The sequence below is a fragment of the Salmo salar genome, chromosome 04 (genome assembly GCF_965601325.2).
Source record: "Salmo salar chromosome 04, fSalSal1, whole genome shotgun sequence".
Classification (NCBI taxonomy): domain Eukaryota; kingdom Metazoa; phylum Chordata; class Actinopteri; order Salmoniformes; family Salmonidae; genus Salmo; species Salmo salar.
This window is the reverse complement of record NC_138294.1, coordinates 41878359-41898096: the sequence shown is the minus strand read 5'-3', so window position 1 is coordinate 41898096 and position 19738 is coordinate 41878359. Positions and strand designations below refer to the sequence as shown.

Genomic DNA, 19738 nt, shown 5'->3' with positions numbered 1-19738 from the left:
CTCCACCCAAACGTCACGGCGTGTATTGGTTTTTCAGCCAACAGAGCTCTTAAAGGGACATTGGTGTCTTAGAAGGGCAGTGACATACTTTGTAGGGTGTACACCCATAAAATGATAAATTCATTCAAGGTTTATAAAAAATATGCCCACTCAATAGAACATTAGGTTAGAAAAACAATAGTCCAAACCCCATGTCTCTACCATTTATGGTTAAAAAGTTAGAATATTTTTGCGAATAATAATAATAATAATCAGGATGTTTCCAATGGGGTAAATGCAGATGGACAAGCCCCATGTTTCAGCCTACCGGTAGGCCTATGTATTTACAGCCCTTATTTTGCATCATCACGCAAAGCCTTTTATCTGATGGAAACACACCTCTGGTGGGGAAATGCAAAAAAAATGTAATGCACATTTTCTGATAGTTGTAAATTGCATGGCAACCTAGCTAGTGATACTCTATATCAGAGTTGGCGGACCTCGGTCCGGATCCGGACCGAGTGAAGGTTCTACCTGGACCTCGACACATTTCTCATAAATGATTGTTAAATTAAATAATGATGAAGCAACCCTTTTTTTCAATGTACACATACAGCGCAGCTTGGAAGGTCCCAGACAGCGCCCCATACTACTGTGTGTTGTCCAATTGCGTGCGTTATTTAAATCACTTCACGAAACTTAGCCAATCAAAGCGAATGTTTACAATGCATGTTAGGAGACTGATGTTGTCAGAGAGCGAGAGACTGCAAGAGAAGAAAACACAGAAGCGAGAGGAGGAATGTCGTGCGCAAAAGTCAGGAAAGTCGATACAGAAAATCGAGCTTTCAAAGAGGACTGGACTGACAAATATGCCTTTATCCTTCCCGCAGCGAGTGTCCAAACACTGCTTGATATGTTCAGAGACCGTGGCTCTAATAAAAAGTGCCAACGTGAAAGCTCCACTACGAGACAAAGCACAGATCTGTTGAGCAAACATATCCACAGCAGTCTGAGGTGAAGGCACGCAAAATAAACAAACTCAAAGCCCAGTATGATTGGTCCAGAGTCCTCTCCCATGCATTCACTGCCCAACAACGTGCAAATGAATGTTCACTAAAAATAGCTTGGATTTTGGGTCAACACCAAATGCCGTTTTCAGGGGCGAAAATCTGATATCAACTTTGGGGGGGACAATTACATGAAATTTTCTCAAGAGCAATTCCTGAGGGGGACACCAAAAGTAGTGCTGTAACACATAGCCTACATTGTAATATGGTAAATGTATATTGAGGAACCAAAGAAATAAGGTGTTTGCCGTACTCCTAACTACCGGTACCCAAAACTACACAACTACTCACAACAGCAATACCATTGCCTTTAACAAATCTTAGTTCAGTCACCAGTTTAAGTTGAGATTGGGGGTATCCATGGCATTTTCCAATTATGTTCCTATTTTACAAGTTAAAAAAAATGGAGAACCTTTCATAATGTTGCCAAACAAAGACTCAACAAACTTACCTGAGACTCCCTGTCTCTGCCAGTCTGTCCCTGCATATCTGTTCCCAACTCTGCTGTCTGTGTGCCATCTGTTGCCTGCTCTGCCTAATGACATAATTGTGAAACATTTCCATTAGAATTTCATTTCTTTCTTATGAACATTTTATCAACTAGTCTTTGAGATATTAGGCTACTAGGGTTCTTACTTTGCATTTTGGTGTACTGAAAAATACTCTGATGTCCGTCTTTTATTTTTCTGCCATTTTTCTACCTGGCTGGCTGGCTACACACACACACAGTGTGTAGGTTATTTACAGTAGGAGATGGGCTTCTATCATCTTATCTTTTATCATTCTATTTGGGCTTCGATCTAAAAGGTAGCTAGCAAATGTGAAACGGATTAAAATGACAAGAGTTGACAGCTGTATGAGTTCACCATTTACACAACATATGCTGCAACCTTTTGTAATTTTAATAGTTTGTTTCATACTGGCTGGCTTCCAACAATAGCTGAATTTGCAAAGCTAGCGAGCACCAATTCAGTTTCAGTGGAGTTTGCTATAATCTTTGCTACCCGGGTTAAATAAAATAAATAAATAAAAGTTCCCTTGCGACAATTTAGCTTTTGCAACGAGACCATTAAATATATTTAAGACAATGGTAGAAGAGAGTGTAGTTCTGTTCAGTTTGGACTTCAGTTTATCGCTAACCTTATCACAGGGACTTTGAAGCACTAACTTACATCATCTGCATGCTGATCTCGGAATAAATTGACGATAGCAAAGATTCCATCTTTGACGAGGCCACATAAATGGAATAGGTACTAGCTAGCTTAATAGTTCATATTTGCGCGCTAGCTCTGCATATTCAGCTAGTGTGTGTGCGCGATTGACTGGATTAACCTCACGTCAGTTATGTTCATTGAGTGCCTTTCAGACAGTGGCTACGACCCCTCTGTTACCTTGCCAGTGGATCAAACCATTGTGAGGAAAAGGGTGGGGGGGTCGCAATCTTTTGAAACTTAAAAACGCGTATTATTAATATTATTTAAATTACATAGTTATGTTTCAGTGATATATTGGGGGGGACAAATCATATTTTTCCCAGGATGGGGGGGTCGTGTCCCCCCCGTCCCCCCCGCGATTTCCGCCCCTGGCCGTTTTACTGACGGGGGAGTGGCGATGGAGTGCATGAATGCTGTTGCTGAAATTTTACTTGACGGTAAACAAAAAGACGAGCTGTGTGAAAATATGAAGAAAATCCCAATTTCACGTACAACAACAGCAAGAAAGAGTGAAATACAAACAGAGGATGTATTAACACCGCTTGATGAAGCTATTCAGAGTGCACCATGCATAGCATTAGCTGTTGATGGATCTACTGATGTGAGTGATAATGACCGGCTTCTGGTGTATGTTAGATTTTACCACACAGAGAAGAAGGAATTCTGTGAAGACCTGTTAGGTGTAACACCACTCGAGACACATACAAGAGGAAAGGACATATACATGGCCATAAAGGACATGCGAGAACGAGGGGAATAGATCTAAAACAAGTGGTCTCTATCACCTCAGACGGGGCCCCTGCCATGATAGGAAGAGAGAGAGGAGCTGTGGGGCACGGCTGAAAGAGGAAAACCCTGATCTCACAGCAATCTGTCAGAAGAGTACGCTGAAGTGATGAATACAATGATGAAACTCATTAACTTCCTCAGGGCATCCCCGTCTCATCAACATCGCCTGCTGAGAGAATTCCTGAAAGAAGTCAAGGCAAATGCAAATGACCTACTGCTGCACAACAACGTAAGATGGCTCAGTAAAGGCAGGGTGTTGAAATGCTTTATGGTCCATTCGAAAGGATATAACAGCTTTCCTAGTACAGCTCAAGAGTCAGAAGGCAACACAGTTTTCACTTTTTTTGCAAGACGAGCAAAATGGATATTGTTGCTTTTTTGGTAAACATCACATCACACCCTAATGAGCTCAACGTGAAACTACAGGGCAAGAACAATTCAGTTTGTGATTTGATGACATCTGTCCTCTCCTTCCAGAGGAAATGAAGATCTTCAAGGAGACTGTGCACACTTCTCAAAAGTGCAGAAACAGATTCAGGGTGAGAGAGATGTTTCTCCTCATGTTGACCTCATAGATAAGCTGGTTGGAAACTTCAGAAATCGCTTTGACAGCTTCAGCCTTAGATAGCATCTCCTTCTAATTAAGAATCCATTCCTCATCACAGATGTCAGGGTATTTGCAAAGGAGGTGACACAGACCTTCAAGTGGGCACATGCTGGATCTCTACAGATGGAACTGATTGATCTGCAAGCAAATGTTGCACTAAGAGAGCACTTTCAACTAACTGATCATGACACTTTCTGGCTGCAGGCTGTGCCTGAGACTGTTTTCCCTGGTCTAACCAAAGTAGCACTACACACCTTGACCATGTTTGGCTCCACATATAGTTGTGAGTCTTCTTTCTCCACTATGAACATCATTAAAAATAAGTACCGTTCTAGACTCACCAATGAGCACCTACATATGTGCATGAGAATGGCACTGACTCCATTCCAGCCAAGGTTCAAATTACTGGCAGGGCAAGCAAAAGCCCATTTCTCTCACTAAAGAAGAGAGATGGAGAAGTGGAGTGGGAGAGAGTCGTAAAGATACATATTAAACCTGTGGTTTCTTATTTGTTCAAAAATCAAAGCACTTTTTTCAGAAACAGGCACTTTTGTTATTTTTTTTGTGAAGATGCAGTCTTGTTTGGCTTGAAGTGAAAACATTTGTGATAACCTACTTTTATTTCTGATTACGCTGCCTATTTATTTTACCACATGTTTAATGTGTCTACATTGAAAATGTGCAATAAATATTGTTGAAATGCTATTGAAATGTATTACTTTGTTTATTAGCTATACATATACAAGAACTACATATGCCCCCAAAATATAGCGCACGTTAGACATTTTAATGGTTTGGACCTGTTGTTAATCACTGGACCTCTTTGAATTCTAATTGTGCACCCTTGCTTTAGTTAATGACAAGATCATCTTATCTGCGCCATAACAATAGTAGTTGTTGGCAGAAAGTCCAGCGGAAGGAGGCGAGATCAGGCATGAACATTCTAGCCAATGAGAGGGCAGATAACGGATGTGAACAACAGACAACTACGATATAAAATAGTTTTTCTCAAAGTTGCGGAAATACCATGTGCGTCCACTTATATCAGTACGTTCATAACAAACTAAACATTACGAAACTTATATTAGATCAAATAAGCCTCACTTAGCAAATTAGCAATAAAAAATGTTGTTGACTAAATCTGACACTCATAGACCTCCATCAAAAAAAAAATCCCAATTGGTCTGCTTATTGCTGTATTTTCGTGTTGACAGATTGATGGGAGTGGAGCTTCTCGCTTCACCTCGTCCTCAGAATGTATCACGCAAGTTAGGTGTGTGCACCAGCTTTTGCATTGCTGTTCGTCAGCAACGATATGCAAGTTTATTGAACATGGCTGCCTCAATGCAATCATTGTAATGAGCCAATCACGTTCTGGCAGACCCCTTATAGATTTTTGGTTAGAATTATATTTTTTCTCCCAAGATATCATTATAATTAGCAAATGTATGCAACATGACATGTATCATAAAGTATCAACATTGAACGTTTTCCTACAGAGACCTCTCCAACAGAGACAATGGCCCAGAGGGCATGGAGCCAGATGGCATCATTGAGGTAAGTGTTTGTGTGTGTGTCAAGCAACACTTTGTTAAATGTTGGATAAAGGACAGGTTGCATTGTTGAATATCGAATGGCATGTTGTCTAATGGAATGGAAGAAAAGAAGCATGTATCTCACACTTGGTTTTCTGTCTCCGCTGGCTAAAAAAACAGTACTGGGGTTTGTGTATAAGAAGTACAGTACTGGCGTGCTATTTATACTGACCGTGCTTTACGATCATTTTATCTCTCCACAGAGTAACTGGAATGAGATCGTGGACAGCTTCGATGAGATGGCCCTGCGTGAGACTCTCCTGAGAGGAATCTATGCCTATGGTTTTGAGAAACCGTCTGCCATTCAGCAGAGGGCTATCCTCCCTTGTATCAAGGGTAAGTACAAGCTTCCTAAAATATAAACTCACACACACAGGATATAACCTCTGCAAGTTGTTTATTTTGTTCACGTTTCAGTCAGACCTTTTTCAAGATGGGTATAAGCTAAAGTTCCAAAATGCCTATTATGTGTTGATTCTTGAACATTGCTTTTTGCTTCAAGATGATCTAGCCTAAATTGTTGCTGACTGAAGTTGCATGAGCATCTATACTTACTTACTTAAAAATTGTATTTAAAAAAATATTTAACCTTTATTTAACCTTTATTTAATTACTTAATCCTCTTAATTCCTGTTTTCTTGAGAGATCATACTATACTGGCTTTTATTTATTCCAGAGTATCCTACCGGTCAGGTTTAGAGATGTTCTCAATCTTTCATTTTTTATTATTTTCATGCAAGTTAATGATTAAGCGTACACATTTCCTAAGCTTCAGAACAGATTGACCCAAATGCCTTTAAAGTGTATCCTTGGTCTTAGCAACTAGGAAGCAAATGGGATGAAACTGGGAGGGACCTACCTGAATTTGTCCAATTAGAAACACTTGTTTTTGTTTTCTGTTACAAAATGTTTTGCTACGGTGTGAACAAATTAATACGACCCTTCATTCCCCACCAGGTTATGATGTCATTGCACAGGCCCAGTCCGGCACAGGGAAGACTGCCACGTTCGCCATCTCCATCCTCCAGCAGATTGATATCGAGCTGAAGGGTACCCAGGCCTTGGTCCTCGCTCCCACCCGAGAGCTGGCTCAGCAGGCAGGTTGCACAAACATTAAATTGCCCTAAAAACAGTTAACTGTGAATGCAACTCCTGTACCCTTTACACAGTCGTACCGATACTGTACCATGGTGCCTCTGGTATTTTAATATGACATGGTCCTTTCCAGTACGGTTCTAGCAACTATGGTGGATGAGTAACCAGACCAGCACAGTAAAGCGTGGCTCGGCTCTGCTCCATAGTGTGAATCAAACCATGTACTGTATTGTGCCATCTCTGTCTCTGGGCAAGGAAGTGTCTTTGAGTGGCACTGAGTGACAAGGGGAAAGGGTCAATGCCATATTCATCCCAGCCGACTCGGTGCAGTGAGCAACAGGCTGGTTCAAGCTATGGGCACAAACTCATAATTGAGTTGCAAAAATCTGATTCCTTATGAATATTGTTGCTTGCCAAAGTAATACAAATTTTTATGAAAAAGCTAAAAGTATCTTGACCATGGAATTACCTCGACTAAGAACATATGGAATAGAATTGTAATGTGGTTCTTCATGAGTATTGTGTGCATGTAAATGTAGTAAAATGTGTGCCAGAGGGGGAGCTTTCTCTTGCCACTGTGCTTCTGCTTGCTCTCTGGGGTCTAGGCTGGGTTACTCTAAAAGCACTTTGTGACAACTGCGGATGTGAAAAAGGGTTTTAATAAATAGTATTGACTCCCTCTCTTCTTCAATAGATCCAGAAGGTGATCCTGGCCCTCGGTGACTACATGGGAGCCTCCTGCCATGCCTGTATTGGCGGCACAAACGTCCGTAACGAGGTGACAAAGCTCCAGGCTGAGGCTCCGAACATAGTGGTTGGAACGCCAGGCCGCGTGTTTGACATGTTGAACCGCAAGTTCCTCTGTGAGTAATGACCTCAGGGTCTTTGTTTACTTTAGTGTTATTCTGCATTAATTTTCTTTTTTTTGTGACCAGATTTGTATAGATAACAAGAGGTTGGAACCGGTTCAGGGAACAGAACCGGAAAATATTTTTTTTCCGGAGAACAGAATCAGAACAGCGAACGAAAGTGATCTATACTGTTCCGGAACAGAACGGTTATTTTAAAAGCATGGGTACTGGTTAACCCTGTAGGTCTAAGCCCTTAGATCGCAATATCTACTATGCTAACATATGAAATTGTTTTAAGATGATCATAAAATGTATAATTTAGCCATTTGATTTAGAATTTTAGGACCTCTGTAGGTATAGAAAATATATATTTGATGAAACATTGAATTTAGACTTTACTGCTATAACCCATAGAAACGCATTGAATAACACCATTCATAAATGGCAAAACACAAAGTAAAAAGATAAATCATAAGGAACAAGGTTTTGAAGTGTTTTTTTTACCTTTTGGCACATTTTACCCCCTAATGCATTTTTTGCCATTTTTACAGCCCGGTACTGGCGTAGAGCAGAACAACCGACACCTTCTTGTTTGTGAGAGTCCCCTTTTGATATTGGTGGCATATTAGTTTGTAGCTCCAACGGTTCGGTCTGGACAGTCAGTGTTTTGAGAAGACCTCTTCGAAATGAGGACATCCGCGACAGAGTTCAGACAACTGCCGTAAAGCTTGTGGATATCATAGACCCAAACAACAGAGACTATCGTGTTCGTGGGAATCTCCACTTTCGATATTGGTGACATATTAGGTTTTACAGATGTGAAGCACGGGTGCATCAATCGACTCAATTTTTTTTTTAATAATGTTCTTTTACGTTCTCGGGCATTTTTTTCCAGTCCCACAAAAAAGCGCAACAAAGTGCCTATGCAAAGCCCACACTTTGCCACTCAGAAATGTATTCCCGTGTCTGCCTGCCTGCCTGCCAGCTGAAAATCTTTGCCAGTGTAGACAACCTGCCCCTCCCCCTCCAAAGCATAGTCTCGTAGCCTACTGACAGTATTAGCGTGATTCAGAAACGAGGTGAGAGATTTTTAATTTGAGAATAGATTAACTTATTCAATGCTAGTTAAGGGTACTATCGTTTTCATGATTCACATTGGATTTATTAACTACAAAAAGGTAAGACTTGTTTTAAATTAAAATTCTGGTGCTGCTCTGCACACACATGCTTGCTTTCTTGCTAGCTAGCTGGTCCAACGTTAAGCCAACTCTGAAGTTCAAAGACATTCAAAATTCCTTCATAGAAGCTGTTCCTGCGTTGGTATAATTGTATAAATGCTTGTTACAACAACAACATGCCCAACACTTCAAGCCTCTTCCTCCACCCTCTCTCGCTCTCTCCCCACCCACAACATTTCTGGCACATCTCACATCTCACACCCAACACTCATCTGTCCAATGCATGTAAATAGCTTGCCTGCTCCATAGCAATTAAGCTGCTCTATCCCCACTGATTGGTAAGGTAATGTAATGGCAAACTAAATGTTTAAAAAAAAAGATATTTCACAAGTTTAAAAAGGAACTGAAAGGAACGATATAAACTGTTACTTTTTCAGAACTTTATTTTACTGGTTGGAACAGTGGAACGGAACGAACAAAATAATTGTTCTGTTCAGAACGAAACGATTGGAAAATAATCTCGGTTCTAACCTCTGGAGATAACATAACTGTTTATGTCATACTTTTCTCAAGTTGTTGTTTACATCAGTATGTGTTATTAAATTATTTGTTTGCTGAGTGGAGTATTGGGATTGGACTATTTTGGGTTCAAGTTATCTGAACTAAGTGCTCATCTTTCCCCTACAGCTGCTAAGTACATCAAGATGTTTGTCCTGGACGAGGCTGATGAGATGTTGAGCCGGGGTTTCAAGGACCAGATCTATGAGATTTTCCAGAAGCTCGGTACCAGCACACAGGTAAGAGGACCACACGCACAAGTAAGGGCACAGACTGTTAAACAGTCCGTTAGAAAGCTATGATCATGACAAAATTGCGCCGACAGACACGGTCACCCTGTTTCTAGCTCCTAGACAACTTTGCAGACATTTTCGGAGTGTTATTTCATACATTATTTGCTCAGAATCAAATCAATCAAATTTATTTTTATATAGCCCTTCGTACATCAGCTGATATCTCAAAGTGCTGTACAGAAACCCAGCCTAAAACCCCAAACAGCAAGCAAAGCATGTGAAAGAAGCACGGTGGCTAGGAAAAACTCCCTAGGAAAAACTCCCTAGAAAGGCCAAAAACCTAGGAAGAAACCTAGAGAGGAACCAGGCTATGAGGGGTGGCCAGTCCTCTTCTGGCTGTGCAGGGTGGATATTATAACAGAACATGGTCAAGATGTTAAAATGTTCATAAATGACCAGCATGGTCAAATAATAATAATCATAGTAGTTGTCGAGGGTGCAACAAGCACGTCCGGTGAACAGGTCAGGGTTCCATAGCCGCAGGCAGAACAGTTGAAACTGGAGCAGCAGCACGGCCAGGTGGACTAGGGACAGCAAGGAGTCATCATACCAGGTAGTCCTGAGGCATGGTCCTAGGGCTCAGGTCCTCCGAGAGAAAGACAGAAAGAGAGAAAGAGAGAATTAGAGAGAGCATATTTAAATTCACACAGGACACCGGATAAGACAAGAGAAATACTCCAGATGTAACAGACTGACCCTAGCCCCCCGACACATAAACTACTGCAGCATAAATACTGGAGGCTGAGACAGGAGGGATCAGAAGACACTGTGGCCCCGTCCGATGATACCCCCGGACAGGGCCAAACAGGCAGGATATAACCCCACCCACTTTGCCAAAGCACAGCCCCCACACCACTAGAGGGATGTCTCCAACCACCAACTTACCGTCCTAAGACAAGGCTGAGTATAGCCCACAACGATCTCCGCCATGGCACAACCCAAGGGGGGGGCGCCAACCCAGACAGGAAGACCACGTCAGTGACTCAACCCACTCAAGTGACGCACCCCTCCCATGGACGGCATGGAAGAACACCAGTAAGCCAGTGACTCAGCCCTTGTAAAAGGGTTAGAGGCAGAGAATCCCAGTGGAAAGATGGGAACCGGCAAGGCAGAGACAGCAGGGGCGGTTCGTTGCTCCAGCCTTTCCATTCACCTTCACACTCCTGGGCCAGACTATACTTAATCATAGGACCTACTGAAGAGATAAGTCTTCAGTAAAGACTTAAAGGTTGAGACTGAGTCTGCGTCTCTCACATTGGTAGGCAGACCATTCCATAAAAATGGAGCTCTATAGGAGAAAGCCCTACCTCCAGCCGTTTGCTTAGAAATTCTAGGGACAATTAGGAGGCCTGCGTCTTGTGACCGTAGCGTACGTGTAGGTATGTACGGCAGGACCAAATCGGAAAGATAGGTAGGAGCAAGCCCATGTAATGCTTTGTAGGTTAGCAGTAAAACCTTGAAATCAGCCCTTGCCTTAACAGGAAGCCAGTGTAGGGAGGCTAGCACTGGAGTAATATGATCAAATGTTTTGGTTCTAGTCAGGATTCTAGCAGCCGTATTTAGCACTAACTGAAGTTTATTTAGTGCTTTATCCGGGTAGCCGGAAAAAGTAGAGCATTGCAGTAGTCCAGCCTAGAAGTAACAAAAGCATGGATTAATTTTTCTGCGTCATTTTTGGACAGAAAGTTTCAGATTTTTGCAATGTTACGTAGATGGAAAAAAGCTGTCCTTGAAACAGTCTTGATATGTTCTTCAAAAGAGAGATCAGGGTCCAGAGTAACGCCGAGGTCCTTCACAGTTTTATTTGAGACGACTGTACAACCATCCAGATTAATTGTCAGATTCAACAGAAGATCTCTTTGTTTCTTGGGACCTAGAACAAGCATCTCTGTTTTGTCCGAGTTTAAAAGTAGAACGTTTGCAGCCATCCACTTCTTTATGTCTGAAACACAGGCTTCTAGCGAGGGCAATTTTGGGGCTTCACCATGTTTCATTGAAATGTACAGCTGTGTGTCGTCCGCATAGCAGTGAAATTTAACATTATGTTTTCGAATGACATCCCCAAGAGGTAAAATATATAGTGAAAACAATAGTGGTCCTAAAACGGAACCTTGAGGAACCCCGAAATTTACAATTGATTTGTCAGAGGACAAACCATTCACAGAGACAAACTGATATCTTTCCGACAGATAAGATCTAAACCAGGCCAGAACTTGTCCATGTAGACCAATTTGGGTTTCCAATCTCTCCAAAAGAATGTGGTGATCGATGGTATCAAAAGCGGCACTAAGATCTAGGAGCACGAGGACAGATGCAGAGCCTCGGTCTGACGTCATTAAAAGGTCATTTACCACCTTCACAAGTGCAGAATGTTTGTAGTATTATTTCCTACAGCCGAAAATAACTTTTGGACATTCAATCGGTGGCCACTCACCAGAAATTTGACTTCTCTGACCTGGATCCTTCCCGAGGCAGCCCCATTCATCCTGGGTGTTACACCAAACCGTTGACGTTGGAGGAGAGGGAGAAGTGGGGTTCTAGTCAGGCTCAGTCGGCGAGCAAATCATCCACTGCTTCAGAGTGTATTACTTGCTAACGAGCTCAGGGCGAGGATCTCCTTTCAGAGAGACATAAGGGACTGTAGCATACTGAGTTTTACAGAATCATGGCTCTCTGGATTTATTGTCTCCATCCAGCCAGCAGGGTTCTCTGTTCATCGCGCGGACAGGAAGAAATAACCATTTGGTAAAAACAAAGGTGGAGGGGTATGTCTCATGATTTAACAACTCATGGTGTGATTGTGGTAACGTACACCAACTCAAGGCCTTTTGTTCTCCCGATCTGGTATACCTCACCATTAAATGCCAACCGCATTACCTTCAGAGATAATTTTTTTCGGTTGTCACTGCCATGTATATCCCCCCCAAGCAGACACCGCAATGGCTCTCAAGGAACTACACCGGACTTTGTGCAAACTAGAAACCGCATATCCTGAGGTCGCATTTATTGTAGCTGTTGACTTTCATAAAGGAAATCTGAGGTAAATGCTTCCGAAATTCTACCAGCCCATCTCCTGTGCTACACATGGAGAGAACAAGGCCTTCCTCCGCCCTTCCTTTGGCAAATCAGATCACACCTCCATCCTGCACCTCCCCACCTATAGACAGAAACTTATGCATGAAGCACCCGTGGTAAGGGCTGTTCAATGTTGGTCTGACCAATCGGAATCTATGCTTCAAGACTGTTGTGATCACTCGGACTGGGAAATGTTTCCGGTTCGCCTCTGGGAATAGTATTGACGTATACACTGACTTGGTGACTGGATTCATCAGGAAGTGCATAGAGTATGTTGTTCCTACTTTGACGATTAGCAATTATCCAAACCAAAAATCATGGATAGATGGCAGCATTCGCAAAACTGAAAGCGTGAACCACCACATTTAACCACGACACGGTGACTGGGAACAGCTATGACCTCCGTAAGGCAATGAGGCAAAATTATAATACAGGGATAAAGTGGAGTTGTAATCTAACAGCTCAGACACAAGAAGCATGTGGCAGGGACTCCAGACAGACAATCACAGATTATAATGGGAAAGCCAGCCACGTCGCGAACACCGATGCCTCACTCCTGGGCAAGCTAAACACCTTTTCTTCGCCCACTTTGAGGAAAACAAGCAAATTGGGCCACCGCCGCTAACGAGGACTGTGTGCTCCCTATCTCTGTGGCCAACGTGAGTAAGGCCTTCAAGTGTGTTAAACGATAATAAAAAAGTCATACAATTCCAGGTGAACTTACAATGCAGTATAATGGTCCTGTTACTTTTGTTTGACCGCTAGGGCCAGGCAATGAAGTTATATACTGAACAAAAATGTAAATGCAACACGTAAAGTGTTGGTCCCACGAGTTGAAATAAAAGATCCCTGAAATGTTCCATATGCACAAAAAGCTTATTTCGCTCAAATTTTGTGCACAAATGTGTTTACATCCCTGTTAGTGAGCATTTCTCCTGTGTGAAGATAATCCATCCACTTGATGGGCGTGGCATATCAAGAAGCTGATTAAACAGCATGATCATTACACAGGTCAATATCCAGCAACTTCGCACAGCTATTGAAGATGAGTGGGACAGCATTCCATAGTCCACAATCAACAGCTTGATTAACTCTGTGACGGAGATGTGGTACAGTACCAGTCAAAAGCTTGGACACACCTACTCATTCCAGGATTTTTCTTTATTTTTACTATTTTCTACATTGTAGAATAATAATGAAGACATCAAAACTATGAAGTAACACATATGGAATAGTGTACAGTAGTAACCAAAAAAGTGTTAAACAAATCAAAATATATTTTGTATTTGAGATTCTTCAAAGTAGCCACCCTCTGCCTTGATGACAGCTTTGCACACTCTTGGCATTCTCTCAACAAGCTTCACCTGGAATGCTTTTCCAACTATCTTGAAGGAGTTCCCACATGTGCTGAGCACCTGTTGGCTGCTTTTCCTTCACTCTACGGTCCAACTCATCCCAAACCACCTCAATTGGGTTGAGGTCAGGTGATTGTGGAGGCCAGGTCATCTGATGCAGCACTCCATCACTCTCCTTCTTGGTGAAATAGCCCTTACACAGTCTGGAGGTGTGTTTTGGGTCATTGTCCTGTTGAAAAAACAAATGATAGTCCCACTAAGCCCAATCCAGATGGGATGGCGTATTATTTCATAGTTTTGATGTCTTCACCATCATTCTACAATGTAGAAAATAAAAACCCTGGAATCTGTAGGTGTGTCCAAACTTTTGACTGGTACTGTATATGTGACCAACACATGCATGTCTTTATTTCCAGCCATGTGAAATCCTACGATTAGGGCCTAATGAATTCATTTCAATTGACTGATTTCCTTATATGAACTGTAACTTGTGTTTAACAAACAAAGTTATTTTTTAGCAGAGTGTGGTCTGTGCGCAGGCAAGCAGGCTGCACACAGCAGCAGCTCAAGATTATTTGATTGACAGTTCTGGTTGCCTATTGATGGACTTTAGTCCCGCTTCAGAAGTGGCATTCCTTTACAGACAAGTAAAATGTCCATTCATATCACCAAAGAAGGTTCCATGTCGGCATTTAAAAACTGTAGTGTAGCCTACCCTAACAGACAGATAAACAAACAAACATGCCGTAGCCAAGGCTGAAACGTGTAATCAATACAGGCTACAGGTAGCCTACTGTAATTTAATATGTGGCAAAACCGAAGAGTAGGCAACCCGTGCTCGCAAGACTGGCCTGAAGACATCAGTTCCATGAATAGACTAGGACAGTGGTCACCAACCTTTTCTGAGTCAAGATCACTTTCGCAGTCAAAAAGCAAGCTGATATCTACTGCTCAGATTTTTTTTTACATTAACCTCACGCAAACAGGTTAGTAGGAATAAGGTTTGGGCAGTAGGCCTAATACATTATCACATCATATTGGCTAAGTGATTGGCCTGCCAATATTGTTAATCAGACCATATTCAATTTCAAAACTCGAGCTTTGATAACAAAATAGATCAGTTCGTTTAGCACTTGTGAGGCACTGTGGAGCATGAATAGAAATAATTTAATTTTTTTATTTTACTGGACTGATGGTACCTGCATCTGATGGTCAACGAGGTCAAAGCACGACGTCAGTGATCTTCAGGTCGAAAAGTCAGAGTTTCCGACTTGGAATTCCGAGTTGGATGACCGTTCAAAACTATTTTTCCCAACTACCTCTCACAGTCCCTGCTCTCTCCTTCCTTTCCTCCGGTGAGACTGACCAGAGAGAGGGGACACCGTCTTCCACCTGAAGGCGAAACTCGAGTCGCACCGCATCTGCCTCATGTACAAATTCATGTTGTTCCTATGACCAAAGAAAGTTAAATATTCCTTAATATTAAAATTTGACACGACGAGCTGCTAATAATAATAAAACGCAAGGCTATCGATACTTGGCTACTCATTCATTGCAGCTGCAGCCCGAGCGAGTACGGAGATGCGCATTTTGTAATACTGTTGAATAAAAACAGTGACAGTGCTGATTATAAATCTAAACATGAACTCACTCATAAAAACAGCAGCTCTTTGCTGTATTCGTTGACAGTCTCTCTGTGGTCATGGTTTTAAAAGTTATTAAATCTTACGTAGGCTAGTAGCCTATTAAATTTGGCAGTGGCCAGGGTCATGGAAGTTCTGTAGCCACGGTGATTTGAGCTATCCGATTGGGCAGCGCAGTAGGTGCACTCGATTTAGTCACAGATTTGCCGGTCCGCCGGGTAGGCAGATTTTGTCTCATGGAAACGCTTTGCTTACCCGGTGCGCAGGACTTTCGAATCAAGTGCACCTACCGGCAACAGCTCAACATTATTTAAATAAAGGAGTGCAAGCCTTTATTGTTCGTTGGCTTTTCTACAGAAATATTTGGTGATCGACTAGGAATGCCTTGAAGATCGACAATCGACCGGTTGGCGACCACTGGATTAGGATATTCTAAATGCAACAGCCCGAAGACTGAACACACACTTGCATCATTAGCAATGAGACAGAGCAAGTAGAGCAGGCAGGCCAGCTTGAGGAAGAGAGAGGCAGAAGCTTGCTCTTATGTTTTGGTAATCTGCATCTCGCAATGTCTGTCTTGCATGACTTCCAAATTCACCAAGTAGCCTAAAGTTCACCTCTTCCTCTTTAGTTTTATTTAAGTTACACAACTTCCCCAGGCCTTTATAGCCTATCGGCTGTATCTCGGAAAATGTTTTGTGATAAATGAGCTGTGATTTTAATTAAGTGGGAGGGAAAAACAAAGAAATATGTTTTTCGGTTAGGGATTTTTCTTAATGTTAAGGGTCCAAACTTTGTTTAAAAATGTTTAATGTTTAAACATTCCCACCCTTAGTTTCCGTACTAGTTCATTTTTGTTTATTTAAGAAAATACAAAGTGTTGGTATTCCTGATTCCATACAGTATATGATCATGTAATATAATGCCTCATGAGAGCACAATAAGGAATACCAACACTTTGTATTTTCTTAAATAAAACACACGATTACGCAAACTACAACGCTAAAATAAAGTGCTATATGCATTTGAAATCAATATGTAAACATGTTTCAGACATTGTATAGGTTTATGCTATGTTTTGTTACAAAGAGAAAAATATGCATACTTGTGTGACTCAAAGGGCATGTCTGTAGTACAGTACTTCTCATTTCCCACTCCAGGCTAATGTGATGGGCTGTCACTGTTAAGTAGCTTTCTGTAGCCTTGGGGGTCTATCCATCTGTAGTAAGCTTGTAGTGGCCAATTCATTGACAACTTCGGCTTTAGCTTGCTCATTGCTTATGTCTTCAGAAAGTATTCACACCTCTTGACTTTTCCACATTTTGTTACAGCCTGAATTTAAAATTGATTACATTTAGTTTTTGTGTGACTGATCTACACACAATACCCCATAATGTCAGTGGAATAATGCTTTTAGAATTAGTTACAAATTAATAAAAAATGTAAAACTGAGTCAAGTGTTCAACCTGTTTTTATGGCAAGCCTAAATCATTTAGTAGTAAAAATGTGCTTAACAAGTCAGATAGTTGCATGGACTAACTCTGTGTGCAATAATGGTGTATAACATCATTTTTTAACGACTACCCATCTCTGTACCCCACACATACAATCATCTGTAAGGTCCCTCTGTCAGGCGTGTGCGTACTTGTGCTGAAGTCAGGTGCAGGAGAGCAGAGAATTGTGAACAGGCACACACATTATTTAGTCAGGAGAGAATATACAGACGGACGCAGCTGCGTCCAAAAACCTCCAGCCAACAAGGCAAAGTGTAAAACGCGCAAAAACAGTCACAACCATCAGATGTATACAAACAGTCTTTGTGAAATAACAAGAGAGAAAACGCACGCAAGCCTAGTGCGTACAAAAACACATATCACACAAACAATCTTACACAAAGACATGTGGGGGAACAGAGGAATAAATACATGTAGATTGTTTGGGGAATGAAAACCAGGTGTGCAGGGAACAAGACAAAACAAATGGATACATGAAAAATGGAGCGGCGATGGCTAGAAAGCCGGTGACGTCGACAGCCGAAGGCCGCCCGAACAAGGAGAGTAGCCGACTTCGGCGGAAGTCGTGACACCCTCTGTCGAGCATTGAATTTTAAGCACAGATTCAACGACAAAGGACAGGCTGGTTTTCCAATACCTCGCAAAGAAGGGCACCTATTGGTAGATGGGTAAAAATAAAAGCAGACATTGAATATCCCTTTGAGCATGGTGAAGTTATTAATTACACTTTGGATGGTTTATTAATATGCCCTGTTGCTACAAAGATCTACAGGGATCCTGTTTGATGGAATGTAAGGAAACTGCCCAGGGATTTTACCATGAGGCCAATGGTGATTTTAAACCAGTTACAGAGTTAAATGTCTGTGATAGAAAACTGAGGATGGATCAACATTGTAGTTACTCCACAATACTAACATAAATTAGAGTGAAAAGGAGGAATCCTGTACAGAAGAACATTTTTCCAAAACATGCATCATGTTTGCAATAAGGCACTAAAGTAATGCTGCAAAAGAATTGGCAAAGAAATGATATTTTTGTGTATTATGTTTGGGGCAAATCCAATACATCACTGAGTTACCACTCTTTTTATATTTTTAAGCATGGGGGTGGCTGCATCGTGTTATGGGTATGCTTGTAATCGGCAAGAACGAGAGTTTATTTGGGGGGGTGAAAAGAAAAGGAATGGAGCTAAGCACAGGCATATTCTTAGAGGTAAACCTGGTTCAGTCTGCTTTCCACCAGACACTGGGAGACCAATCTGTATGGTTGAAAGAGATGGGGGGGGGGGAAAGGAGTGGCTAATATGTCTGGCTGCACATCTGACTGGCATACTTACTGCAAATTGAGAAACGCAACAAAAAGAAGAAGGAACTGTATTATGAAGCCAAGATCAATGAAAAAAACTTTGGAGTACTTTAAATGAAATTATGGGCAGAAAGACAAATTCAACTCCATCTTTCATCGAATCAGATGGTTTATTCATCACAAAACCATTGGATGTTGCCAATTATTTCAATGATTATTTCATTGGCAAAGTGGGCAAATTTATGCAGGAAATGTGAACAACGAACGGTGAGCAATTGTATTCATGCATAAAAAACAAATAATGAAAGAATAGCATTGCCAGTTTGAATTTTGTAAAGTTAGTGTGGAAGATGTGGGAAAATGATTGTTATCGATCAATAATGACAAACCTCCTGGCATTGACAACTTAGATGGAAAGCTACTGAGGATGGTAGCTGACTCTATAGCCACTCCTATCTGTCATATTTTTAATCTGAGCCTAGAGGAAAGTCTTTGTCCTCAGGCCTGGTGCGAAGCCAAAGTCATTCCGCTACCCAAGAGTGGTAAAGCGGCCTTTACTGGTTCTAACAGCAGACCTATAAGCTTGCTGCCAGCTCATAGCAAACTGTTGGAAAAAATTGTGTTTGACCAAATACAATGTTATTTCTCTGTAAACAAATTAACAACAGACTTTCAGTATGCTTATAGAGAAAGGCACTCAACATGTACTGCACTGACACAAATGATGGATGATTGGTTGAAAGAAATCTATAATAAGAAGATTGTGGGAGCTGTACTGTTAGATTTCAGTGGAGCCTTTGATATTATTGACCATAACCTGTTGTTGAAAAAACGTATGTGTAATGGCTTTTCAACCTCAGCTCCGAATCCATGATATGGCAATCTATCTAATAGAACTCAAAGGGTTTTCTTTAATGGAAGCTTCTCTAATGTCAAACATGTAAAGTGTGGTGTACCGCAGTGCAGCTCTCTAGGCCCTCTACTCTTTTCTATTTTTACAAATGACCTGCCACTGGCATTAAACAAAGCATGTGTGTCCATGTATGCTGATGATTCAACCATATACGCATCAGCAACCACAGCTAATGAAGTCACTGAAACTCTTTACAAAGAGTTGCAGTCTGTTTTGGAATGGGTGGCCAGTAATAAACTGGTCCTGAACACCTCTATTACTGAGAGCATTGTATTTGGTACAAATCATTCCTTAAATTCTAGACCTCAGCTGACTGGTAATGAATGGTGTGGCTGTTGAACAAGTTGAGGAGACTAAATTACTTGGTGTTACTTTAGATTGTAAACCGTCATGATCAAAACATATAGATTCAATGGTTGTAAAGATGGGGAGAGGTCTAGCCATAATAAAGAGATGCTCTGCTTTTTTGACACCACACTCCAAAAAGCATGTTCTGCAGGCTCTGGTTTTGTCTAATCTTGATTATTGTCCAATCGTGTGGTCGAGGGCTGTAACAAAAAACCTAGTTAAGCTGCAGCTGGCCCAGAACAGAGTGGCACATTTAGCTTTTAATAGTAATCAGAGGGCTGACATAAATACTATGCATGCCAGTCTCTCTTGGCTAAGAGTTGAGGAGAAACTGACTGTCACTTCTTTTTATAAGAAAC

General features: G+C 41.5%; 1 protein-coding gene across 1 annotated transcript in view; it reads left to right on the top strand.

Annotated features, from left to right (window-relative positions):
- Positions 1-19738, top strand: part of LOC106602896 (eukaryotic initiation factor 4A-I) — a 52142-nt gene that overhangs the window by 8133 nt on the left and 24271 nt on the right. Inside the window, exons 2-6 of the mRNA XM_014195878.3 lie at positions 5156-5213; positions 5455-5587; positions 6209-6348; positions 7041-7209; positions 9063-9172. Of these exons, the coding sequence (XP_014051353.1) occupies positions 5156-5213; positions 5455-5587; positions 6209-6348; positions 7041-7209; positions 9063-9172 (610 nt within the window). The remainder of the gene's footprint in view (positions 1-5155; positions 5214-5454; positions 5588-6208; positions 6349-7040; positions 7210-9062; positions 9173-19738) is intronic.